Genomic DNA, 18,966 nt, shown 5'->3' with positions numbered 1-18,966 from the left:
AGCTACCAGCAGGTCTTTCCCACAAGCCACAGCCATGGGTGAGGGGGGCTTCCTGCCCTCAACCTGCCCACCCCTACCTGGGGTAGGGACAAGCCCTGTGCCCCAGCCCCGGCGGCTTAGCCTGTTGGGGCCCTGGTCAGCACCACCCGTGGGTTGGCCTCTCTCCTCCTCGCCCCACTCTCCACCGTCCACTACAGGGGCTCCCTGGCTGCAGCTGCATCCCCAGTGCCTCCCCAGCACTGGCCACCAGAGGGAGCTACAAGGCACAGGTCAGACCCTGTCACCCCAGACACCCTCCAGCCTGCGGGCCTGGGAGATGGGCGCTTTCAGCCTGGCCAGGCCTCTGACGTCCGTTCCCTACTCTTCCCCAACCTTGGCCTGTTTTGGTTTTTGTTTTGAGACAGGGTCTCATTCTGTTGCCCAGGCTGGAGTGCCGTGGTGTGATCACGGCTCACTGAAGCTTCAACCTCCTGGGCTCAAGCCATCCTCTCACCTCAGTATCCCAAGTAGCTGAGACCACAAGCGTGAGCCACCACGCACTGCTAATTCTTGTGTTTTTGGTAGAGATGAGATTTCACTACACTGCCCAGGCTGGTCTCGAACTCCTGGGCTCATCGCCTTGGCCTTTTGGGGGACACAGAAGGCTCTCTGATAAGGGGCCGTCTGGTGGAGGCTGTAGGAACTGGGGTAGCCAGTGGGCAGCCCGGCACAGGGAGGGCTCTCAGGCGGAGGGTGAGCAAAGGCCCCGAAGTCAGGCGACAGGACCCCCCGTGGGGAACAAGCAGCCCCATGGCCGTGGGGGCGACATGTCAGGGGAGGGCAGACGCAGGCTCTGTGGCCCTGCACGGAGGTGACCCATGAGACACGGGCCAGACCCACGAGGCACTGCTCAGACGTTTATTGTCCACCACCCTCCCTCCCTGAGCCCAGAACAAGCTGGTTTGCTCCCCGTGGTCTCCTGGGCCCCGCCCCAGCCTACACACAGGGACCTCAGAAGTATGGACGTGGCAGGGACCCGTGCCTGTGTCTCGGGGACCACAGGGCCTCTGCTACCGAGGAAGCTCGGGGTCCCAGGTTTGGCCCCCACAAACCAGGCTGGGGTGCCCCCAGCCCCAAGGGCCCTGCCTTTCACCCTCTTCCAGCCAGGCCTTCACCCACCCAAGATTTGTTCAGGGTGGGGAGGGTCCTCGGCAGCCTTTCCCCTCCCGTCTGCCGCAGCAGGCACCCGTTACCTCCCTCCCGCTCTCACCTCCTCTGCATGCTCCAGTGCCCACCTGCACCCCCCACCCCTGCTTCCTGACCTCTGTGCCCAGCCTCCCGTTAGCCCGCTGCTTGCCGGTAAGGGCCGGATGCCTGGTGGTTTGATTTCGACACCCAGCCCTTCCACCCACACCCACCTCCCCCGGCCAGCGGAGCTCAGGCCTGAAACCAACCCTCAAGGTCCTCATAGACTTGGCTGCGGGGCAGGTGTGGGTAGCGGTCACAGATGGCACAGAAACGTTCCCGCCAGTCGGTGAACAGTCGCACGCGGAGCCTGTCACGCCAGGCAAAGAAGCGTTGGTATCGGCTCTCATTCATGCCAGTGAGGAAAGCCGCCAGCTCTTGGGCTGAGCCAAAGTCATCCACATGCACGAAGGCGTCAGCCGGCGCAAAGGCCTCATAGGTGGCCCGTGGGGGCCCCAGCACCACTGGCACAGTGCCAGCCACCAGTGCGTTGCGCCAGAATTTCTCCGTAATGTAGTCGCGGTGCTGAGAGTTCTCAAAGGACAGGTAGAAGCGGTACTGGGCCACGGTGGGCACCAGGCAGCTGGCGCACAGCAGCCGTCCATTGGCACGGCCAAAGACATCCACCCGCAGATGAGGCGCCAGCTGCCGGTACAGCCTGGCACGCAGCTGCCGCTCCTGGAAGTTGCTGACCACCCAGGCGGCCACCCTGCTCTTGGCTGGCAGCGGTGGCGAGGGCCCCCAGTGGGGCTCCAGGCGGCCATAGGGCACAAAAATGTCCGAGTCGCGCCGGTAGCTCAGCACCCAGTTGAAGATGCCGCGGAGGTGGCTGAGGCCGTGGGTGTGGCTAGGAGACTCCATGGAGGCCCACACCCAGGGCTGCCCTCGTGGCCGCTGGGCCAGGGGCAGGTGGGACCGCCGCGTCTGCAGCTCGCGGTGGTGGAAGACCACGGCGTCAGCGCTGGCCAGCAGGCTTCGGTTGGCACTCAGGTGGCAGCGGGCGATGCCGTAGCGGGTGCAGGTGTCGCTGGGCAGCTCTGGGGGCTGGTCAGTGAAGGGCCAGTGCCAGACAAGGATGGTGATCGTGGGCTGGGGTGCCGGGGTACCCCGAGGGGCTGACCCCAGCAGCCACAGGAGCCAGAGGGCAGCGAGCAGAGCCACCCCGGCCAGGACCCCCAAGCCTCGCAGCCTCCGGGTGGGGCCGTGCCCTGCAGCAGCACGAGGGAGGGGAGGCTCTGTCACTTGGGCTCAGGGACATCCACACGCCCCACTCAGCGCCACCCCCATCCTCCCCTCCCATGGGCTCAGGGACACCCACATGCCCCACTCAGCGCCACCCCCGTCCTCCCCTCCCATGGGCTCAGGGACACCCACATGCCCCACTCAGCGCCACCCCCGTCCTCCCCTCCCAGGTTGCCTAGCTGTCCCCAGCCTGGGCCTCCCCCACGTCCAGACACTCACCAGCATTATTCATCCACAGTCTCCCAGGATCAGTCAGCCAAAAGACCCGAGATTCTCAAATCACGGCAGCCGCCAGAGGTGCCCCTGAAATCACAGCTGCGCCCTAGCTTAGCCCCGCCTGGAACTGTGCTCCTTTTATCTCTGCCCAAGGTGAGGGAACTCAGGGGACCTTCCTGCTCCTGCCCCGCCCCTGCCCCCACAACCTTTGGCATCAACCACTGTCCCCACCCCCATCTCGGGGACTTGCTAGTCCTGGGGCTGCTGGGAGGGGTACAGCCACAAGAGGGATGCCAAGCCAGGGCAATATGATGCCCCCACAGCCCACCCCACTGGTCTCCAGAGAGGCCCAGAGATGTCCAGCTGGGCAGGCAGAGGATGGAGAGGCTTGGGCAGGCTTGGCCCAGGGCAGAGAATCCCAGGTGCAGGCACCCTGAGCAGAGATGGCCCCCCAGCCCCCACCCAGCTACCCAGGCCTGGGCACTGCAGACAGCGAGTGCACTTCCCCAGAGGGCCAGGTGGCTCCTCCCACGGCAGCATCACCCACTTCCCCCAGCTCACCACCAGCTGGGCCCTGGTCTCCCAGGAGAATCTTACACATTGAAGATGTACTGTGCTCAGCTCTTTGCCGGAGGCTAAAGCTCCCAATTGGGCCATCCCACCCCACTCTGCCACCTCTGCCATCTAGGAACCCAGATGCCCGGAGAGGAGGTCTGTCCTGGGGCCCTTAGTGTCTTCCCACAGGAGCCTGGCGCGTGCCTGCAAGGGCCTGGTCCCGGAATGAACTGTGGATGGAGGCTGCTTTGTCCTTTTCCCCATCCAGATCCATGCCCATAGACACCGCTGACTATAGGCTGGGCCCAGGGTCCCTTCCTCCAGCCTGCAGCAGAGGGGCTTTCCAGGCTGGAAAGGGAAGGAGTCCTTTTGTCCCTGACGCAAGCGGGTTGGGGGCCAGCACCCGCTCCAGGAAGAGGAAGGGACCCAGGCTGAAGTCCAGACTCCCCGCTCCCTCTAGCCAGGGCCTGGAGCCTGGAGGCCAGGTTCCTTCTTCTACACCAGCCCACGTTGGGTGCCAGCCAGGCTGGGATGGCCCTGCGGGGTCACCCTGAGCCCCAGCCAACCAACACCCCACTCTCAGCCACAGTGGGAGGCCCCATCAGCCTCTTCACCCAACCACGTTGCCACTCTGCTGCACGGGACCTTGTGTGGTCCCGGGCGTGGCCAGACCCAGACGTCCTGGAGATCTCAATGCAGGTCAGGCTTGGTTTGTTTGTTTGTTTGTTTTTTGAGAGGGAGTCTTGCACTATCGCCCAGGCTGTAATCCCAGCACTTTGGGAGGCCGAGGCTTGTGGATCACCTGAAGTCAGGATCAAGTGGTGCGATCTTGGCTCACTGCAACCTCCACCTTCCGGGTTCAAGTGATTCTCCTGTCTCAGCCTCCCAAGTAGCTGGGATTACAGGTGCCTGCCACCACGCCCAGCTAATTTTTGTATTTTTAGTAGAGATGGGGTTTTCCCATGTTGGCCAGGCTGGTCTCAAACTCCTGACTTCAGGTGATCCACAAGCCTCAGCCTCCCAAAATGCTGGGATTACAGGCATGAGCCACCGCACCCAGCCAAGTTTGCTTTTTTGTGTGTGGGTTTTTATTTTTGTTTTTTGAGACAGGGTCTTGCTCTGTTGCCCAGGCTGGAGTGCAGTGGCACAGTCACGGTTTGCTGCAGCCTCAACCTCCTGGGCTCAAGCAATGCTCCCACCTCAGCCTCCCAAGGAGCTGGGTCTATGGGTGTGCACTACCATGCCTGGTTAATTTTTTTTAATTTTTTGTAGAGGCAGAGCCTTGTTATGTTGTCCAGGCTAGTTTCAAACTCCTGGGCTCAAGCAATCCTCCCACCTTGGCCTCCCAAAATGCTAGGATGCCGGGAATGAGGACGCGTCTGTCCTGTCAGGTCCTTTGGGGGCTCAGATCGTGTGTCCTGGGAGGAATGGCAACCATGAACTGTTGTCCAGACCTTTGCCCCAGCACCCTCAGAGGGGGCCTGCCTCCCACCACCCCTGTCCCTGTCCTGTTCTACTTTTGGGCCCCAGGGGCTGCTGGCCTCTCCCCGGCCCCACAGTGAGGACAAGGCTGCCTTGGGAGAGGAACCAGGCAGCTGGCAGCTGGAGACTGAAGTAGGAGGATCCCACTGTGGGGACAGAGGCAAGACTGGGACGGGGTGGTAGTCAGAGGCCCCCACCCGTGTGGCGCAGTGTAGCCTCTGAGCTGAGCTTTGCTGCGGAACTTGTGCAACGGCTGGAGGGAGGGGGGCTGGAGGGAGGGGGACTTGGAGGGAGGGGGCTTGGAGGGAGGGGGACTTGGAGGGAGGGGGCTGGAGGGAGGGGGACTTGGAGGGAGGGGGACTTGGAGGGAGGGGGCTTGGAGGGGAGCTTGGAGGGAGGGGGTTCGGAGGGGGGGCTTGGAGGGAGGGGGCTTGGAGAGAGGGGTTTGGAGGGAGGGGGCTGGAGAGAGGGGTTTGGAGGGAGGGGGCTTGGAGGGAGGGGGCTTGGAGGGAGAGGGGCTGGAGGGAGGGGGACTTGGAGGGAGGGGGCTTGGAGGGGAGCTTGGAGGGAGGGGGTTCGGAGGGGGTCTTGGAGGGAGGGGGCTTGGAGGGAGGGGAGTTTGGAGGGAGGGGGCTGGAGGGAGGGGAGCTTGGTGGGGAGCTCGGAGGGAGGGGAGCTTGGAAGGAGGGGGGTTTGGAGGGAGGGGTTTGGAGGGAGGGCGGCTTGGAGGGAGGGGGGTTTGGAGGGAGGGGGCTGGAGGGAGGGGAGCTTGGAGGGGAGCTTGGAGGGAGGGGGTTCGGAGGGGGGGCTTGGAGGGAGGGGGCTTGGAGGGAGGGGGCTTGGAGGGAGGGGGTTTGGAGGGAGGGGTGCCTGTGGGCGCCACAGGAAACTGTCAGTGCCTGAGCTGCTTGGCTTAGGGGCTGGCACCAGAGTGGGCAGCTGCCTCCAGCCCCGGCTTTCCAGCCTCCCATGTTTTCGGTGATGACCACAGTGGCACCTGGGCCTTTAATCCCACCCCAGAGTTCCTCCTCTGGCAGGGGGCCCCCAGGGAGCCACACCTTGGCTTCAGCCTCACACCACCCCATCTCTTCTCCTTGAAACAGACACCCGGCGGCAGTTCCTGCAGGAAGGAGGCTGTCCTGCCACGCCTGCGGGTGACCCGGCCTCTGGTGCCAGAGCCCGCCATCCTTCCTGTTTGTGCTGCCAGGCTGGCAGGGTCCCTTGCCACCGACCTCAGCCACAGCCACAGCCTGCTCCCTCCCTGGGTGGATTTGAAGGAGACTCCCCCACCCTCCGCCCCTAGCTTGCTCCTTGAGGACCCTGGGCAGGGTGGCTGCCATGGGGCCCAGTCGTGCGTGGGAACCTGCGAGCTGGCAAACGGGGCTCGGGGGTTTTGCCCAGAAATGGGTCAGAACGAAAGCCTCTCAGAGGAAAGAGAAGGGCATGAGTCAAAGAGAAAGTCGGGGGGCAGGGGCTCCCCCTCATCTCACCCCACCCAGGCCTCCTGACTCCCTGGGTTTGTGTGGACCCAGGCAGGCAGCCAACCCCAGCTCCGTGGTGTGTGAGCATCGTGATGATCAGGACACAAGCTCTTCCCCGCTGAGCCTTCACTGTGGGCCAGCTTCCCCGTGGATGCCCACTGAAGAGGCCTCAACCCAGTGGGCCCCACTCCAGACCAAGAGCAGACCATTGGCCAGCTGCCCCCTGCAGACAGCGGCACCCGGGGCAGCAGCAAGGTGAGGGGCACCCAGCCCCAGCCCGAGGGGCGTCTCACGGAGCGGGCTGAGCCTGGCTGTCTTCCTGAGCCCCACCTGCTTCATGGGTTGGCTTGAGCAAGGCAGTCCAGATGCGTGTCTCGAGCGCCCCCTGGCGGCGTGCTGCAAAGCTACATGGCTCCGGCAAGAAGGAAGACTGCCCTTTATTCTCAATAACAGGTGGAGCTGGGGGCTGGAGAGCCCCTCTGACCTCGCCTTGGGAAAGCCGGGTGGGTGCACGGAGCCTGGCAGGTGGCCAAGGGGACCCCCAAGTGGAGGGATTGGTCGAGGGGCAGCACAGCGTGGTGCAGTGGGTGAGCTCAGCCCCTCCCCTCCCACTCTCATCCCATTGAGCCCCAAGGCGTGGGGGGATCACGTCTGTCCTTGTTCTCCTCCAGGTGGAGCTGCTGGGTGGGGCTCTGGTCCTCCAGGGACCCACTCTGCACCCCAAGTTTTGCCGGGACCCGCTCCTCTGTGTTGCGTGGCTGTAGGGGAGGGCTGCAGCCAGGGACTCTGAACCCGGGGCCGGCCCACCCAGCCACCCAGGGTGGGGAACAAGATCGCCTCCCAGGGCCAGAAGCTGGGGAGGTCCTCGCTTCCTAGGATGTTGGCTAGGGGATCACACGCCCCACATTCTGGGCCAAGCACGGTCCTGCCCCAGCATCTTGCTGGGTTGGGGGCATCTCTGCACAGATGAGTGCCACCCCAGCGTCTCCGCCAGGGTCTGGGCATGTCACTCTTGGGCATCTGTGCTCAGGAGGTCACCAGGTGTGGGCAGGGCACCAAGCAGGGAGGTAGCCGAGGCTGGAAGATGCACATCAGTGCCCCGCTGGGCTTCCTCAAGTGGGAACTGGTGGAGGGGGTGCTGGGCTGCCAGGTCAGGGTCAGCAGGCTCAGGCTGGCTCAGGGCTCAGAGTTGAGCCAGAAACCAAGGTGATATCTGCCTCTTGCTGCCGCCAGGGCCCTTGGGACAGGGACAGGAACAACAGAAGGTAAAGTGGAAAGGAATTGAGTAATGGGCCCCCAGGCAAGGCTGAGCCAGGCCCCAAGCCCAGGATTGGGGTCTCCAGAGTCCCTGGGGGCCCCAGGGCAGCTCACCCACAGCCTGGGGCCTATGGGAGCAAGGGGGCTCCTGATGGGTGGGGGCAGGAGCTTGGACAAAGTTGAAGGCCTTCTGTCTGAATTGGCCAGGGGCCAATGAAAGCCAAAAAGCTGGTGTGGTGGCTTATGCCTGTAATCCCACTTTGGGAGGCCAAGGCGGGTGGATCACCTGAGGTCAGGAGTTCGAGACCAGCCTGGTCAACATGGTGAAACCCCATCTCCACTAAAAATAGCTGGGCGTGGCAGGCACCTGTAATCCCAGCTACTCGGGGGGAGGCTGAGGCAGGAGAATCACTTGAACCTGGGAGATGGAGGTTGCAGAGAGCCAAGATCATATCACTGCACTCCAGCCTGGCTGACAGAGCGAGAATCTGTCTCAAAAAAAAAAAAAAAAAAAAAAAAAAAAAAAATCCAAAAAGGCGAGTGGGGAGCAGGGTGCTAGGCTGCATGGGGGCCTATGCCCCAACCGGAGGACCCAGCCCCCTGCCAACCCTTCCCCAGCTCAGGCCCACCGGCTCCCTTCTCACACAGCTGCTCTGGGAGGGAGTCCTTCCTTGCCAATACCTAAGAGAATGGGCAGCAGGGACCCTGAGGACAGGTTGGGGACACCCAGAACAAGAAGAAGATGGGACACACTAGGAGGCTCTTGGGCCCCTGCGTCAGGCCAGCAGGATAGGTGTGTATTGTGACCTGAGGGACTGAACGTGGAGCTCCAGGGGAACCTCCCAGCCAGTGACACGCTGGCCTTGGGCCAGACGCTGCCCCGCGCCCTTGAGTGACACCCGGGCCTCCCTGCACCCACCCGCTTTCCCTGTGGCTAATGGCTTAGAGTGAAGGATGGTGGGCGTGAGCGTGGGCGTGCCATGTGGGCTCAGCATCCACCCTGCCCCATGCACGCAGGCACCCATCACACCAGGGCCCACACACAGGCTCCCATCACACCCTGCCCCATCACAGCAGTGCCCAGAGGGACGTGGGGCTCCCAGCTGAGGGCCAGCCCGAGGTCACAGGTGAGGAGTGAGAGGTGAGAGGCAAGGGGGCTTCCTGGTCTGGGTGGGCTGTGGCCCCCAAAACATGTTGCTTAGGTCAAGCCAGTCTCCCCCAGCAGGGGTGAACAATTTTCTCCCAGCCTGCCTGGCCCACCCTTTCTCCAGGGACGGTGCCCAGTGGGCCTTATCTTCCCCATGCCAGGTGTGATGGTTAATACTGTCAACTTGATTGGATTGAAGGATACAAAGTATTGATGCTGGGTGTGTCTGTGAGCATGTTGCCAAAAGAGATTAACATTTGAGTCAGTGGGCTGCGGAAGGCAGACCCACCCTTCATCTGGTGGGCACCATCTAATCAGCTGCCAGCGAATGTCAACCAGACAAATGTGAAAAGGAGACAACGGGCCTCGCCTCCCAGCCTACATCTTTCTCCTGTGCTGGACGCTTCCTGCCCTCGAACATCGGACTCCAAGTTCAGCTTTGAGACTCGGGCTGGCTCTCCTTGCTCCTCAGCTTGCAGACGGCCTATTGTGGGGCCTTGTGATCATGTGAGTTAATACTAAATTCTTTCTTTCTTTTTTTTTTAACACAGTCTTGCTGTCTCTAGGCTGGAGTGCGGTGGTGCAATCTTGGCTCACTGCAACCTCTGCCTCCTGGGTTCAAGCGATTCTCCTGCCTCAGCCTCCAGATAGCTGGGACTACAGGCACACGCTGCCATGCCTGGCTAATTTCTTGTATTTTAGTAGAGACGGGGGTTTTACTGTGTTGTCCAGGCTGGTCTCGAACTCCTGAGCTCGGGCAATCCGCCCGCCTCAGCTTCCCAAAGTGCTGGGATTACAGGCGTGAGCCACCGCACCTGGCCCCCCTCTCTCTCTATATATATCTCCTATTAGTTCTGTTTCTCTAAGAGAACCCTGACTGGCCGTGTGCGGTGACTCACGCCTGTAATCCCAGCACTTTGGGAGACCGAGGCGGGCAGATCATCTGAGGTCGGGAATTCCAGACCAGCCTGGCCAACATGGAGAAACCTCGTCTCTACTAAAAATACAAAATTAGTCAGGTGTGGTGGCGCACACCTGCAATCCCAGCTACTCGGGAGGCTGAGGCAGGAGAATCGCTTGAACCTGAGAAGCGGAGGTTGCAGTGAGCCGAGATCACGCCATTGCACTCCAACCTGGGCAACAAGAGTGAAACTCCGTCTCAAAAATAAACAAATAAATAAATAAATAGAGACCCCTGATTAATAACACGAACACGCCAGGGCTGTCTAGGTGCCTGGACCTCCAGACTCCTAACAACCACTGAGGGGCTTCTGAACCCAGTCCTCCTACGTCCCCAGCATCAGTGGGACAGAGAGTTTCAGCCCCTGCACCCTGACCTGGTACCGGCCTGATCTGGGCCTTTTGACCACATGATTCCCCTTCCTCCCTCGGGGCCTTCTTGCTCCAAATTTAGGAGTGGCCAAGTCCCAGCTCCAGGTGTCCAGGCCCCTCCCATCACACCCCTCACCTGGCCCCCTGGGTCCACCTGGCTCTGCATAGCTGGTATCACACAGATACCTCTGCCTGCCATCCCTCCTCCGTGTGCTGCAGGGCCTGGCGTCCGTGGTCCCCATGAGAAACCAGACTCAATGTCTGCATTGTTTTCCTTCTGCCTGGAGGTGGTGGGCACCCGCATCCAGGTGTGTGTGGACTATCACCTGCTCCAGCCCTCTTTATCACACAGGATGGGGTCTTCCGGGCCGCAGAGCCAACCCTGGGCTGGCCCAGCCCTACACTACACCCTTCCCCTCTCCCACCTGCGTAGAAGGGTCTGCAGGGGTGAGGCCTGGCTGAGGAGGGTGGGGATGATCCCGTGGCCTCTCCTCCAGCTCCACGGGATGGGAAGGTCCTCCTAATGAGCGAACAGAAAGGCCTCCTCCCTCTGGGGGTGCAAGAGCAGACCCCAGGCCCCCCACTCAGGGGTCCGTCTACCAGGGCCCCAAATGGGAGATGAGGCGGCGGAAGATTAACCCAAGCTGGCAACACAGGCAGAAGCCGCAGGTCTGAAATGGACTTTAATTGGCTTTTGTCTCTAGAATTCCCCACCCGTTCCTGCGCTCTACGGTTCTCCATGCCCCCTCCAGTTTGGGGGTCTAAACCGAACAGGAGAGGTGCAGGGGATCAGGAGGTGTCCTGGCACAAAGGTTCGGGGGTCTCCCTGGCAAGGGGTCCCAGGGCCTGGAGCCCGAGGCCCAGCCAAAAGCACACAGCATCAAAACATGTTTTTAGTGGGAAGCTCCAGGCCCTGCCCCTCCCCGGGGGCCTTGAGGTCGGGGAGCAGGTGGGCGTCTGTCTGCCTCCAGGTCATGGCAGTGCAGGCGGTGAGCTGGGGGCCGGCAGGGGCGCGGACAGTGCGGCGTGGTCGAACAGAGGGTTGCGCACCTCCATTTCCCCGGTCTGCGAATGTGGGTGTCAGGCCGGGCAGTGGGTGGGCTGGGGGGATACTTGCTGGGAGGGAACCCCAGGAGATGGTTCGCCCCTCCCTGCACCCTGAGGCACTCACCGGGGCCAGGCCCGGGCACTCGTACACCGTGAAGTCTCCGTCCTCATTCTCCTCATCCGAGGAGGCCGTATCCAGCTCCTTGGGTGGCTCTTTATGCCTGGGTGGGGGGGGATCGCTGGGTCCTCCCCACGCCCTCGAGGTGCCAGTGGCCCAGTCTGGAAGTGGGCACTCAGCCCACCTCAGCCCTGGGGTGGCAGGGGAGCACAGCCCAGGGTGAAGTTGGCCAGGGGAGGTGAGGGTGCAGGGCGGCGGGGGAGGTGAAGGTTAGCGTGCAGGTGAGGGTGGCAGGGCCTGGGGTAAAGTTGGCCAGGGGAGGTGGAGATGGAGGTGGAGGTGGGGATGGGGGGTGGGTGGGTGGGGGTGGCAGTGCTGGGGCAGCCACTCACCGCTCCAGGCACAGCATCTGCTGCCGTTGGTGCTGGTAGTGGTACATCTCCGCGCTGTGTGCCAGCCGCTGGTCCCCAGGCTGTGGGAAGGAGGAGGTGAGGGTCAGTTGGCGGCCAGAGTTGGGTGGGAGCCTCAGGGCTGAAGGGGGCCACACACCGAGATCCGGGGAGCTGCAGGTGAGCCAGGGGCCTTCGCAGTGGCGTAGTCGGCCTTCTGAGTCAGGCGGATCTCACGCTGCAGCCTGTGGGGAGTGGGGCCTGAGACCTCTGAGCATGTGGCACCCTCCCTGCCCTGCCCGCGGCCACTGGCTCACCTGCACCAGCAGAGGGAGGCTACGGAGAGGGCGGCTGCACCAGCTACACAGAACGCCAGGATCAGCACTGCAGGAGGGGGCATGTGAGGGCGGCCTTCTGCAGGGGGCCCTGCTGCCCCTGCCCACCCCTGACCAAGACCTACCAAGGGCGAGGCCGTCGCCTTGCCCTCCCCGGGGCTCCAGGGGCGACATGTGCACCGGGTCGGATGACACAGGGGAGCCCAGGGAGGTGTGGGGCGTGGGCGTGGGGGTTCCTGGAGTGGAGGGGAGGCCCAGCTCCAGCCCCTGCCCCCGTGCCGAGAAGCCCAGGGTGGCTGCGAGAGAGGACAGGTTAGAATGAGAGCACTGGGCTGGGGACAGGGCTGTGGGGCAGGGGAAGCGGGGGTCTCACCAGGCTCCGGGAGCCGCTGTCGGGCCTTGGGTAGGGGCGGAGTTGAGTGTCCAGACTCCTTCCGGGCAAGCTCCTGGGCCAGGAAGTCAATCTCATCTTCCAGTCTGGGCTGGGGCCGGCCCCCGCCTGGGGAGGGTGAGGGGCCATCAGGTGGAGGGGTCCGTCCAGGAGGTAGCCCCAGGCCCGGCCTCCCCGCTTCTGGCAGGTTCCTCCCAGGAGCCTGAGGACTGGGTACACACCTGGAGGCCCTCTCCCTCCCAGATTGCCATGGTGACAGCACGGGCGCTTCCTGTAAGGGGCAGTGCTTCCCGGAAAGTGGAGGCAGGGCAAGGGAGGAGGCGCTAGGGAAATGTCCAAAGACCAGGCACGGGGAGGAAGGAGTGGGGTCTCTCACCCCAACCCATGTCCATAAAGGGCCGGCCAGCACAGCCCCTTCTGCTTCCCCACCTCCAAGCACCTTCTCGGGCAGAGGGGCAGGGACTCCCCAAGGAGTAGGGGGAAGCCGAAGGAAGCCAAGCACCCGGGACCCCTCCCCAGGTCATTGGGAGAACGGGGGCAGCTGTCAGGGGTGGGGCTGGTGGCAGGGCCCCACCGGTACCCACTGTGGGCTGCACAGTCTGGGTGGACGCTCCCAGGTTGGCAGGAGGTGCATCCACACAGACCCTTACAGCCACTTCTCGGTGCTCCTCTCAACACCTCCTCCAGGAAGCCGCTGCTGCTCCCACCCCCAGCACCTCTGAGCAAAGCCCTCACCACACCTGAAGTCACTCAGTGACTGGCCATCCCGACAGATGCGGCTCAGGCTGGCGAGCGGGGCAATCCCAGCACCCAGCCAGTTGCTGGCACCCTTCAACATTTGCCAACAGGCGGACAGGACAGTGAGTGGTGGAAAAGAGCAAGCTGCCTGGGGACGGGGAAGTGGGGGCCTGGAGGGCTTCTGGGCAGATCCTGCAGAGCCCAGGCCCGGGGAGAATGGGCCCCTCCTCTCCCGTGGCCATCCCAGCATTTCGCATGGTGCAGCCCTTCCCCTGGGAGGGCCTGACTGCCCCAGGCCTGGGTCCACCTCCATTTGGAAAGGATGGGAGGCTTCGTGGAGAGTGAATGAGGATCTCCCAGGCCTTGGACCCAACACCCCACAAGGTCCAGAGGCCCTGAGACCACCTGGCACAGGCCTGGGCATTGAGGCTGCAGGCTGCTGCTTTTTTTTTTTGAGACGGAGTCTCACTCCGTCGCCCAGGCTGGAGTGCAGTGGCGCGATCTCGGCTCACTGCAAGCTCTGCCTCCTGGGTTCACGCCATTCTCCTGCCTCAGCCTCCCGAGTAGCTGGGACTACAGGTGCCTGCCACCACGCCCGGCTAATTTTGTTTTTGTATTTTTAGTACAGATGGGGTTTCACCGTGTTAGCCAGGATGGTCTCGATCTCCTGACCTCATGATCCGCCCGCCTCAGCCTCCCAAAGTGCTGGGATTACAGGCGTGAGCCACTGCGCCCAGCCTTCTTTTTTTTTTTTTTTTTTTTTGAGACAGAGTCTCGCACTGTCGCCCAGGCTGGAGTGCAGTGGTGAATCTCGGCTCACTGCAAGCTCCGCCTCCCGGGTTAAAGCAATTCTCCTGCCTCAGCCTCCTGAGTAGCTGGGACTACAGGCGCGTGCACCACACCCGGCTACTTTGTATTTTTAGTAGAGACGGGGTTTCACCATGTTGGCCAGGCTGGTCTTGAACTCCTGACCTCAAGAGATCCTACAGCCTGGGCCTCCCACAGTGCTGGGATTACAGGCATGAGCCACTGCGCCCAGCTGGCCGCTTCTTACAGGGAGAGGTTCACGCAGGGACATCCCCCCCATCAACTTCCCCCTTTGCTCTCGTACCTGGAGGCCGGCGCATCCTGGGCACACAGAGCCCTTGCTGGTCCTCCTGGAAGGGCTGAAGGCAGGGCCCACAGGCATGTGCACCAGGAGGACACCTTGCCCGCCTCTTCAGGGCACAGTCCAGGCTCCCGGGACAGGCAGCTACATCTAGGAAGGAAGCAGAAGGCAGGGCCGGCTCACGGCCCCGCAGGGCTCGGCCCCTGCACACGGCAGCGCTGCCCCAGCCACCCGCCCCTGTCACCCCCAGAGCTGGCCGGGCCTGGTTCTGGCCATTGTTCTGGACAGGCCCTTCCTCCCTGACGCCAGGGCTCAGAACCCGGAAGCGAACAGTCCTAGGACTTATCAGAACTACCCTGCCCCACCCCTCCCCAGGGTCCACTTCCAGGCCTGATAGAGCCCTCAGCTCAGAAGCTGAGCCTCACTGTCCAGGCAGTGCTGAGTTCTCCTGGGCAGGGCCGTGCAGCCCCACAAGCCCAGCCTCCGGCCTCAACATGCCCCACAGCAAGCCAGGAACCCCGTCCAGATTGGGAGTCCCAGAGGGAAGGGCCCAGGTCTGTCTCTGGGGAGCAGCAAACGATGCCGCCAGCGACCTCTCCTTCCCGTGCGGCTCTCCCCAGAACCCGGCACTGACAAGTGTGCAGCCTGGAAGGGATGCTGCTCCTCCAGCCTCTGGCTTGTCCCCCAGGCACCAAGGACACCTAAGATGGAGTCTGCTGACCTCACTGGCCTCAGACACAGAACCCAGGCAGGTCACTCCCAAAGCCACCACACCAGGGGCTGCAGTCAGGGGCCAGGTGGCACCCGAGGGCCTCAGGAGGCCGAGGTTGGCAGTGCTGGGGATGGCAGGCCAGGCCCTAGTTCCCTAGTTCCTAACCACACTTTCATCTCACTGATGAGGGGCGCAGGCCATGGTGCCAGCTGACACATGTGGCTAATCAGTCTTATCCTGGTGCTGGAGAACGGGGCGAGGGGGCAATGGCCCTCTGCCTCAGTTTCCCCTCTGGGATATAGCTGAGTTGCCTCAAAGCTAAGGAATGTCCCCAGTCACAGCAAGCCAGTGGAGCCAGGGGAACCCCAGCAGGGCCATCAACCCTGCCTGGGGAGTCTGCGGTGGCACCTCTGGCTAACCAGGACTCTTCCTCTCTGCCCAGCCCCACACTGCACACTGCAGGCAGGGCCACCGGGGCCACACGGGGCATCGTCCTTCTCCAGACCTTGGTTGGCTGGCTTGGTTTCCTTGGTAACCTGACCCTCAGGGCCCTCAGGCTGTCCGCCTTCCTTCAAGGCAGTTCCAGCAGCCGCAGTGGCAGGTGGGCACAGGAGACAACGCCAGGCACCGCACACCCTCCACGAGCTGGGGCAGCAGCCTCCAGTATCAGTGGGCCGGGACTTGGGCACGTTAAACATTAAACCTGTGCCAGCAGGTCCACCTGGGCCCACCCGCCAACTTGGCACCTGGGGAGTGAGGCAGTCCCCGCTCCTGTGCTGATACCCCACCGTCCACCACGCCAAAGGCAGGGGCCTGAGGTACAAAGCTGGCTCTAGGGTCTGGGTTCCAGGCCCCTCCCAGCCCTTTTCCCCAGCCCAGGAGCTTCCATCCCCCACTTCCTCCTCCTGAAAAGAGGTCCCAGGAACAAGAGCAGCTGGACAGTGGCTGGCACACCCCCCTCCACCCGCCAACGTCTGGGGTGCCTGAGGGCCCTCCCTTCCAAGCACTGGGCACTGGGAATGGGAGGAGTTGCCTAGGGAGGGCCCTGCCAGGTCTCCCGATGAGGCAGACACGAAGCTGCAGAGGCCGGTGAACTGAGGACTGGCACCAGCCACCCACCCGGGCTCAGCACAGCAGCTGCAGCCCCGTTTCCTGAATGGGTGGCCTCCGCCTTTCCTGGCTGAGCACACTCTGATTCTCGGAAGCCTCTCCTGTTCATGCCCACCTCCCATCCAGGGGCACCGAGCCCAGGAGGAAGCCGGCCTCACTCTGGCCCCTTGAGGCCACACACACAGAACCAGGCTGCCCAGGACAGCGCCTCAGCTGTGCCACAACCCACTTAACTTCTCCATGCCTCGGATTCCTTGCCTGTAAAATGGGCTCACAGCACCTCTTCTGCAGGGCTGCCAGGAGTACTGTACGAATGCAGTCGCAAAGTCTCCCAGTTCAGTCCCCCCAGAAAAACGTCAGCTTTGCATCCTGGGTTCCTGCAGGGAGCTCTGCTCTCTGGACCCTCAGGACCCATCTGTGCAGGTGAGAGGGTGTCCCAGGACCCTGGGCTTATCACCCTCCTCCGGAGTCCACCTGCAGCCCTCAGTCCCAAAGACAGAATGCCAGTGCCCTCGAGGGCAGGGGATGCAGGCGGAGGCTCTGAGGCTGCAACAGTCTCCCTCCTATTGAAGCTAGAACAGCACCCCGAGCCTGCGCCATAAGTGCCCCCAGAACTTCAGCGCCCACCATGGCGCACAAGGCCGGTGCCCAGCGCCACCCAAGGCGTGAGGACAGGCAGAGCAGCACTGAGGCCCCGACCCCGGGACGCGCACCGGCAGCGAAGCCGGCGGGCACTCAGGGCCAGCCCCACACCCGCAGGAGCCCCGAACACGGAGACACAGAGACGCACACAGGCAGACTCCCGGCGGGCCCGCCCAGAGCCAGATGGCCGCGGCGCGGAGGCCTGAGCCAGACGGGCTCCCGGCGGAAGAAGCCATGAATGTAAGGTACGCCTCTGGGAACCGGCAGAAGCCCCATCCGGCGCGGCCTTTTGGAGGCTCCGCGCTGCGCCCTCCGGCCAGGCCTGTTTATTCCATCGTGGGCGAGGCGGGGCCGCCGCCACCAGCGGACCAGGCCTGCAGGGCCTGCGGGCCTGGGCAGGACGAGGGCGGCGGCGCCCGGCAACCCGGTCCCCGCCCGGCGATCCCGGCCCCGGGGCGCCCCGCGGCCTGCGCCCAGCGCGCTCGCTCACCCGGGTGGCCGGCGGCGGCTCCACGCAGGGCGGCGCCGAGGACGAGGCCGGAGAGCAGCAGCCGCAGCAGCCGCAGGTGCCGCGGGGAGGGCGGAGGCAGCGGCGTCGCCATCCTTCAGCGCCGCCGCCGGGGCAGCATGGCACCGCGAGGCCAGGGGCTCGGCGCGGGCTCCGGGCTCCGCGTCGGGAGCAGCGGAGGCAGCGGGGGAGGACGCAGGAGGAAGAGGAGGCGGATGCCAAGGAGGAGGAGGAGGAAGAGGAAAGGCACGGGCGGCGGCGCTGACGCTGCAGCAAGGATCCGGGATGGAGGCGCCGGCGAGGCGCGCACGCGGAGACTGCGCCTGCGCGCTCCACCTGAGGGGGCGGGAGGGCGGCTCCAGACTGCGCCCCCTCCCCCTGCTCCAGTTCTGGTCCCCTCTCCGGGCCTCGCTGGACCTCTCTCGGCCTCAGGGTGTCTCGGCACCTGCGGTCTCTGGGGCCGGTGCGGTTCCCAGAAGTCCGGCTGGGTTTGGGCCGCGGGTGGGCTTCTCCAGGATGCGCTCCCTTCTGGCCTCTTCCCGGTAGGACTCCGAGCCCCTCACCCGCACCCGCGATGGGGCAGAGGACCTGTGTGGGCCTAGCCTCGCGAGCGCACAGAGACACAGGAGCGCCGGGCGCACGCAGACAGGTGCTCACGAGCTGGGCAGGTGCACAGGAAGGCACAGGTGTGCCCACAGAGGCAGGGGCACCCCCACTCGCGGGAAAAGCAAATACAGGAACACAGAACGGCCCCGGCCCCGACTGCAGCTTTGGCTGGAGCCGCGGCGGCCGCGCGCAGTGAGGCCACCAGGGGGCAAGAGTGATCCGGAGCCACTGAGGACTGGAGCTGGGAGCTGTCCAAGGTGTTCAGGGTCCCCAGGTGACAGCCCTTTAGCTCCCTCAGGACAATGGGCATCTTTTTTTTTTTTTTTTTTTTTTTCTTTGAGACAGCGTCTCTGTCGCCTAGCCTGGAGTGCAGTGGTGCCATTTCGGCCCACTGCAACCTCCACCTCTCGGGTTCAAGTGATTCTCGTGCCTCTGCCTCCTGAGTAGCTGGGATTACAGGCGCATGCCACCATGCTGGGCTAATTTTTGTATTTTTAGTACAGACGGGGTTTCACCATGTTGCCTCAGCTGGTCTTGAACTCCTGACCTCAGGTGATACGCCAGCCTCAGCCTCCCAAAGTGCTGGGATTACAGGCGTGAGCCACTGTGCCCAGCTGACAACGGGCATCTCTGATGCCCCCCTTGCACCTCACCTGTTGCCTCCCAAGAGCACGCCCACCCCATCCCACTAGAAACCTCCTTTGACTAGTCATTCAGAGAACAAGAGTGAGACCTCCAACCCGGGGTGTCCCCTTGGTCCTTCCAGTCTCAGAACTTCAAAGCTGGGGCTGGCTGCCCTCAGGTTTATCAAATGACTTTTAAAAAATGGTGAAGAGGGGAGGGAAGAGCAGAATAAGAACCACCACCCTCCTCGCCAGGGCACTGAGCATAGAGACAGTGTCTAAGCTCACTTCCCAGGAAGGTGAGGAGGCGAGTGGGCAAGACCAGGCCTTCCCATCCTGGAGAAAACTGGCTTGGGGAGGGGCTGCAGGGCCTGGCTGGGGCTGCAGGATGCCTTTTGGAGGTGCAGGACACTCAGTCCCAGGTGAGAAGGGCAAGGTGCCCTGTGCCATTGCATGGCTCGGCTCCACAGCCAGGTTCTGTGCAAGATTCCTGCCTATGGGTCCCGGTCCTGATCTCATCTCCCACCCCTGTGCCACCTCCTGATGTGGGCCTGCCCTCCCTCCAGTCTCTACCAGCACTGACTGCCCCCTAGGAAGCCGCCTGGCTGGCTGCCACCCACTCTCCGCCACCTCCCTGACCTCTACCCTCACCCCCAGGCTCACTGTACCAGGACCCAACCTTCAGTCTGGCCTTGGTCACCAA

General features: G+C 63.3%; 3 protein-coding genes across 6 annotated transcripts; 1 reads left to right on the top strand and 2 right to left on the bottom strand.

The window, feature by feature from the left end:
• Positions 1-883: 883 nt before the first annotated feature.
• FUT7 (fucosyltransferase 7) lies at positions 884-2,794 on the bottom strand. Its single transcript, XM_016962214.4, has 2 exons — positions 2,686-2,794; positions 884-2,432 (listed from the first exon to the last, which is right to left on the bottom strand). Exons 1-2 carry the CDS (start codon positions 2,696-2,698, stop codon positions 1,417-1,419), a joined length of 1,029 nt encoding a protein of 342 aa, XP_016817703.1. The 5' UTR covers positions 2,699-2,794; the 3' UTR covers positions 884-1,416.
• Positions 2,795-3,702: 908 nt separating this feature from the next.
• On the top strand, positions 3,703-6,305 carry LINC02908 (long intergenic non-protein coding RNA 2908). The gene is made up of 2 exons (XM_016947804.4): positions 3,703-3,936; positions 5,823-6,305. Exons 1-2 carry the CDS (start codon positions 3,769-3,771, stop codon positions 6,225-6,227), a joined length of 573 nt encoding a protein of 190 aa, XP_016803293.1. The 5' UTR covers positions 3,703-3,768; the 3' UTR covers positions 6,228-6,305.
• A 4,288-nt stretch (positions 6,306-10,593) lies between these two features.
• NPDC1 (neural proliferation, differentiation and control 1) lies at positions 10,594-17,825 on the bottom strand. Of its 4 annotated transcripts, none has more exons than XR_010148524.1 (9): positions 17,017-17,825; positions 14,066-14,212; positions 12,199-12,324; positions 11,951-12,121; positions 11,808-11,874; positions 11,651-11,735; positions 11,494-11,573; positions 11,108-11,292; positions 10,594-11,001 (listed from the first exon to the last, which is right to left on the bottom strand). XR_010148524.1 is itself a non-coding variant. In XM_016962216.3 (9 exons), the coding sequence occupies exons 1-9, from the start codon at positions 17,126-17,128 to the stop codon at positions 11,017-11,019; spliced, it is 906 nt and encodes a 301-aa protein (XP_016817705.1). In that variant the 5' UTR covers positions 17,129-17,825; the 3' UTR covers positions 10,594-11,016. The 4 variants fall into 4 exon arrangements, 3 of the variants coding, with proteins under 3 accessions (XP_016817705.1, XP_016817704.1, XP_016817706.1); XM_016962216.3 differs by having other exon boundaries at positions 10,594-11,037; positions 11,108-11,204; XM_016962215.3 differs by having other exon boundaries at positions 11,108-11,204.
• Positions 17,826-18,966: the final 1,141 nt, after the last annotated feature.

This window comes from Pan troglodytes, chromosome 11 (assembly GCF_028858775.2).
Source record: "Pan troglodytes isolate AG18354 chromosome 11, NHGRI_mPanTro3-v2.0_pri, whole genome shotgun sequence".
Taxonomy (NCBI): Eukaryota; Metazoa; Chordata; class Mammalia; order Primates; family Hominidae; genus Pan; species Pan troglodytes.
This window is presented reverse-complemented; position numbering and strand designations above follow the sequence as displayed.

What these genes read in the sequence shown, in the direction of transcription:
- LINC02908 (XM_016947804.4), top strand. Translation starts at nt 3,769, where the DNA reads ATGGCCCTGCGGGGTCACCCTGAGCCCCAGCCAACCAACACCCCACTC. An exon ending in TCCTGGAGATCTCAATGCAG is followed by an intron (nt 3,937 to 5,822) that starts GTCAGGCTTGGT and finishes TCCTTGAAACAG; the next exon opens with ACACCCGGCGGCAGTTCCTG.
- NPDC1 (XM_016962215.3), bottom strand. Translation starts at nt 17,128, where the DNA reads ATGGCGACGCCGCTGCCTCCGCCCTCCCCGCGGCACCTGCGGCTGCTG. An exon ending in CAGGATGCGCCGGCCTCCAG is followed by an intron (nt 12,325 to 14,065) that starts GTACGAGAGCAA and finishes CACCCTCCCCAG; the next exon opens with GCGGGGGCCGGCCCCAGCCC. An exon ending in ACAGCGGCTCCCGGAGCCTG is followed by an intron (nt 12,122 to 12,198) that starts GTGAGACCCCCG and finishes CCTCTCTCGCAG; the next exon opens with CCACCCTGGGCTTCTCGGCA.